General features: G+C 43.8%; 1 protein-coding gene across 1 annotated transcript in view; it reads left to right on the top strand.

Moving 5' to 3' along the window:
• The window catches only part of dchs2 (dachsous cadherin-related 2), a 28,670-nt gene continuing 22,670 nt past the window's right edge, over positions 1-6,000 (top strand). The window contains exons 1-4 of the mRNA XM_085458905.1: positions 1-2,038; positions 4,286-4,477; positions 4,565-4,796; positions 5,441-5,677. Of these exons, the coding sequence (XP_085315031.1) occupies positions 308-2,038; positions 4,286-4,477; positions 4,565-4,796; positions 5,441-5,677 (2,392 nt within the window). The 5' untranslated portion in view covers positions 1-307. The remainder of the gene's footprint in view (positions 2,039-4,285; positions 4,478-4,564; positions 4,797-5,440; positions 5,678-6,000) is intronic.

The raw sequence follows: 6,000 nt of genomic DNA, 5'->3' as shown, positions 1-6,000 counted from the left end.
TGCCAGGAGGAGTGTTCACGGCGCACAGTTGGTGCCAGTCAGAGGTGTCGAGTTATGTGAAGGAGCCAAAGGGGGATTTGCACTGTGCCATGGCTGGTTAGGCAACGGTTCACGCAACAAGCTACTGAAGTACGGTGAAGGAGAATGACCGCTCGCAGTCGCCCTGCGCGCAAAAACGCGTTCGTCCGTTTCGGTTCGGAAAAGTGCGCTCAAACGTGAGGACAAAACTGAGGACTTCGACTCGAGAATATGCTGGCGGGCATCGACCTCAACAAACCGAGAGCTCAAAGCCACGCGTAAAGGAGGAATGGGGTGCAAGGATGCCTCAGCTTCGCTCCTTCAGACGCTCGTCCTGTCCCTGCTGTGCGCACAGTCGCTGGGACAGGTCTTCAACCTCACGCTGTCTGTTAAAGAGGGTCTTCCGGCCAGAACTATCGTTGGAGATCTGGGAGCGGGACTAAGCAGGCCGAGCACTGGGTTTTTCATCTCAGAAAGCAGAGACTCGTATGTTTTCAGAGACTTGGAAATAGACGCGGACACGGGCATCATCTCCACAGCTGTAGTCCTGGACAGAGAGAGCAGGGATAAGTATGAATTTGTGGCAGCCACTCTCACAGGTGAGATGATAAAAGTGACAATAGAGGTGAAAGATGTGAACGACCATTCTCCCGTGTTCCCCTCCGAGCAGGTTGAGCTGGAAATATCAGAACTGAGCCCACCGGGGAGTCGGTTTCAGATTGAAGGTGCTAAAGACCAGGATGAGGGCGAGTTTGGTACTCAGGGATTCAGGATCACAGAGAGTGAGATGAGTGACTTATTCCACCTGGATTATCGCAGTGGACCTGAGAACCACCTCAACCTGGATCTAGTTCTTAACAATAAGCTAGACAGAGAAGCGCAGGACTTGTACACGCTGACAATCGAGGCCTTTGATGGGGGGATCCCAGCCAGGACTGGGACTCTTCAGGTGAACATCCACGTCCTGGATGAGAATGACAACCCGCCTGTGTTCAACCAGACTGAATATCACACCTCAGTGCGTGAGGATGCTCCAGTCATGTCTGCTGTGTGTCAGGTGCAGGCCACTGACTATGACCTGGGTGACAATGGCAGACTCACATATGAGATCAACAGGAGGCAGAGCGACCCAAATGAGGTTTTCTCCATCAATGAAACCACCGGGGTGGTCTATCTCAACAAGCCGCTTGATTTTGAGACTCAGGCTTTTCATGAGTTGATCATCAGCGCGAGAGACAACGGGGTTCAGCCTGAGTACAGCAGCACTTTCGTGGGTGTCAGAGTGCTTAACATCAACGATAACAGCCCCACCATCAGTGTACTGTTTCTCAGTGACACAGGAGATGCTGTGGTGTCGGAATCAGCAGCAGTCGGGGACTACGTAGCCCGGATTTCAGTGTCGGACCCCGACCTCGAGGGGGAGAGAATCACTGTCACACTCGAGGGAGGTGATGGGAAGTTCACCCTGAAGCAGACAGATGACTTTCTGTATGCACTGTGTGTTAACTCTGAGCTGGACAGGGAGGAGAAGGATTTGTATGAGCTGAAGGTGCAGGCATCAGATTTTGGCAACCCTCCCCTGAGCAGTGAGACGGTTTTCCTCCTGAAGGTGTCGGACATGAATGACTGTTACCCAGTCTTTGAGAAGGATGCGTATCTCATAAGTATTTCTGAAGATGCTCCTCAGGGGAGTTCTCTCATCCAGTTTCAGGCTCGAGACGCAGATGAGGGTGCAAACTCAGAGGTCCGATACTCCATTCTGAAGTCCAACCAGGACAGCCTGATCGACATCGACCCGGAGTCAGGCCTGGTCGCCACAGCTGCAGCTCTGGACAGAGAGACGCAGATGGAGATATGGTTCCTGGTGGTGGCAGCGGATGGAGGAGAACCGGCTCTGTCATCCACAGCGACAGTCACGGTGCTCGTGGAAGACGTCAACGACAACGAGCCAGTGTTCGAGCAGCAGCTGTACAATGTGTCCATACTAGAGCAGAGCGATGTTGGAAGCTGCTTTTTACAAGTATGTTGGAGGATATTCAGCATCATTTTGGTGACTTATCTAAAAGAACAACACATTATTGTTTCTGAATGGTTCTAATTACATTTTCTGTCCAAGAAGGATCCACAAGATGATAATAATGATAATAATAATTGGCACTGAATCAGAAAAGCTTATTAACAAGGCAACAAATATATATATTTTTTTACAATTTGGGGAGCTGACACTCATATGAAATCACATGCATATTTATTTTTTTTTTTACAAGAACACATCCACACACAGACCAGGGGAGCGTTTCACTTGACTTGGCACTCATCTCAGTAAAATATCAGCTAACATGGATTCACAGAAACAAAAATAAAGATATCTTTGTAGGTTCTGAAAGATTCACAGTAAATATCCAGCATCTTGTGCTCTTTTGCTGTGTCTGTCTTACGTCTTATAAGACAAAAGTAGCCTTCAGTCTGTTTGCACAAAGCCGTCAGTGTTCCTCCTAAAGATGCTCAACATGCACCCTTTCCAGCTTAGCTCTGTGGCTTTAGTATGACAGATGTGCTGCCTGGTACCACACTCCAGCAGGCTGGCACAAAGTGCATCCCAACACAAAGGAACATTTGTTTAAGGGCACATTTTCTGCAAACAAGAGATTTGATGAATATATAAGGACTGAAAATTTCTAAACATCTGGCTGACTTTTAGTTGTTTAGTTCCCGATTCGAACTTTAGCTACGACGCTTCAGAATACTGAAGATGTCATCCAAAATAAATGCGAGAACTAGCAGGAGCAGAGGTAACCAGAATATCTGGGAAGTCGTCTATAAGGAACCCCCCTCTGTCGCATGATTTTGCAAACGCAGCACATATGCTTTATTCTAAGAAGCAAGCTTCAAAAAACTGACTGGGTTTGCGTGACTGTCCAGACCTTGACCCGTGTCTTTAAATTTCCTTTGATCAGAGTTCACAAACTGGGAGGTGATATCATCTTTATGACTGTAAAATGAGCGCTCTATCTGTGAGACATGTCTGCAGTCACAGCCACAGGCAGACATGAAAGGAGCTGCACAGGATATAAGGCGCGTTTTTACTATAATCTTTATACTGCAGGGATGGTCCTCGCCCTTTGATTGTGGGGATTTTTTATGCTTTTATTATGTTGACTCTCACTGTCAAAGGAAGACGCGTATTATGATTCATAGTACAAAGCTTAATCTAAAAGCTGGCAGTTACTGTAGTATGGGAGTGCTGTTTTACAAGGAATATTTCTTCTAATATATAAACACTTAAACATACCAAAAACTGCTAATTTTTACATAAAGTATTTGAGTAGGAGCACTTCATAATTTACTATATATATATATATATATATATATATATATATATTGCAGTTATGTGCACACAAGCTTCATAAGATGAGGGACATGAATTGAAACACAAAGCATGAATGAATTCATGTGAAACTGCATGAACCACAAAGACTGTCTAGTGTGTGCTTTGATTCAAGAACAATATATTCGTTAATGCAGTTATTGATTAATAATAATTAGTCAGTTATTAATCACGTCCATGTCATTTCATACTGAACTCTTTCGTTCTCAGATCACTTAAAAACTGGGCAGCGATGAACACAAATGTCGTAATCATTCAATCATCACTAACTAAGGAGGTGTTCTTCCTCGCTTCATCATCATCATATAAGTTCAGTTATATTGTTGAGTTATTGATAAAGGCCTTGTTATTATTTTCATTTTCAACGAGCAGTATCAGGTACAAAATCTAAGCTCACCTAAACCAAATAATCTACCTGTGGACATTTTTCAAAAGTGTTTCTCTTAATTCTTTATATTTTTATTAAACATATTACATGTTTTACCTTTGTTTTATTTTTAGCATTACAGTGTAATTGTTTAGGGTTTCCCCTTTAAACATGTGCTTATTGAAATAAAGGATCAAGGCACCATTTTTATCAGAAAGGTAACAGTTACCTGTTAAAGTTGTGAAGAAAATCATCTTAGATGATCATAATTACACCATATGCAGCACATATAGCACATTATAGGCTGATGATAGGTTTTAAATTAATTATTTAATTTTTTTTTTCCCCACATATGACCTTAGATATGAATATATAAGTTTTACACTAAATTGTTCCCAGTTATTCTGCAGCACTGGTTTTAATTGAATTTGTCTTTTGTGTTAACGAAATGATTTAAGATGTTTTCATTTTTGAACCTCCTGTTTTCATGCCTGCATTTCTCTTCTCTTTAGGTCGTCGCTACAGATGCAGACAGCCCTGAGTTTGGGACGCTGCTCTACTCTCTGTCTGATGGCTTCGACAAACAGGCCACACATCCGCTCTTCCAAATAAACCCCCACACCGGAGAGCTGTGCGTCTCCCAGGATATTGATCGAGATACGGGACAGACAGTCCACGACATCCTGATCAAGGCTGAGGATCCAGTGAGTGACACGCAGATATATAACAGTGGATTTCATTTAAACAATTCGTCCCTAATTTCTGGGTCCTAATAAAATTCTCTCCCTCAGGGAGGCTTGAGTGCTCAAACCTATGTGCACATTGAGATCGAGGACTTGAACGACAACGCTCCAGTGTTCAGCCCTGAGGAGTACACCGTGAGCATCAGCAGCCACGCGCAGCCTGGCACAGAGATCGTCAGCGTTATTGCCACTGACAGAGATTCTGGCAGGTTTGGCCAGGTTACCTACGACCTCCTTCCTGGCGACATGTCCACTTTGTTTTCGCTGGATAAACAAACAGGTAGGGCCGTAAAGATGTGAGAACACTTTCTGTTGTAGTCTGAACATAAGTGTGTGGACACAATTTCCAGTGAACCAACTGTTGCTTTTCCAATACTGAAATAAATAAAGCTTTGTGTAGGTTTCAGTCTTGGTAAAGGATAGCATTTTGACTTCTTAAGCTTGATTTGTCACATTGATCCAATCAGTAGTCTTTAAGTAAACCGTGTGACTGGCAGGCTCCATTATTCAGGGATAAACGACTGCTTACTTTGTGTAAGTCCCCATGAAATGATTGTCAATGTCACAGCTCAGCAGGGGTGATGCAGAAAGCCCCAAAAGGCTTAGATCCCCAGGTGGCTAAGGGGTAAGATAAGATTCGTGCTCAGCCAAAATTTAACACCATGAAATGGATAAATTATAGGAAAAGAAAACTTTAATCTGACACTTTTCTGCCTGCATTTGTTTATATAGACATATATTGATTCTCTTGCACTTATAAGATGCATTTTGGTTACAAAAACAAGCCCTGTCCTTCCCATCTGTCAATATAATAAATGTGAAGTGTTGTGAATCTCATTTCACACATTTGAAAAGCAGAAAGGAACTGGGGAAAAATAAAAACATTTTAAATTAATTTCTTTATGTCGTATTTTTCTTCTGTAGGAATGCTTCTCCTGACCTCCACTCTGACCCACCTGGGCACAGCTAATGTAAAGCTCTTGATAACAGCACAGGACGGAGGAGGCTCGATCTCAGTCAGACCTGCAGAGGTCACGATCAATGTTTTACGCAGTGCTCAGGCTCCAGCTGTGTTCCAGAGGTCACGTTACGCTTTCACAGTGCCTGAGGACGCACCACCAGGGACACCTGTGGGGACGGTGCAGGCCATCAACCCAACAGGTTAGACGTGTATTATCTGCTCTTTATTATCCAAACTGATGTTAGAGCAGCTGGGAGAGAGTCATCACAAGGTCCCAGACTCTACCTCTGCTGAACATCACTACAGCAACGGGAGAAGTTTAACAACTAAGATTTTGTTGAGTTACTGTAGAGGACACAACATACACCATATGGGGGAAAAAAGCACTGGGGTCACCTGTAACTTCACCTGCTCTGCCACTTCTTGGCTGTAACCCCACTAATAGGTGATCAGGGAATCACTTGGAGGGACGAAATCCCACAAACTTACTTGTTGCATTGTTGAAGTAACATTCTCAAATTCA

The sequence above is a fragment of the Copadichromis virginalis genome, linkage group LG6 (assembly GCF_057382275.1).
Source record: "Copadichromis virginalis isolate Kocher_CV1m ecotype Utaka linkage group LG6, C_Virginalis_male_GT1.1, whole genome shotgun sequence".
Classification (NCBI taxonomy): domain Eukaryota; kingdom Metazoa; phylum Chordata; class Actinopteri; order Cichliformes; family Cichlidae; genus Copadichromis; species Copadichromis virginalis.
This window is presented reverse-complemented; position numbering and strand designations above follow the sequence as displayed.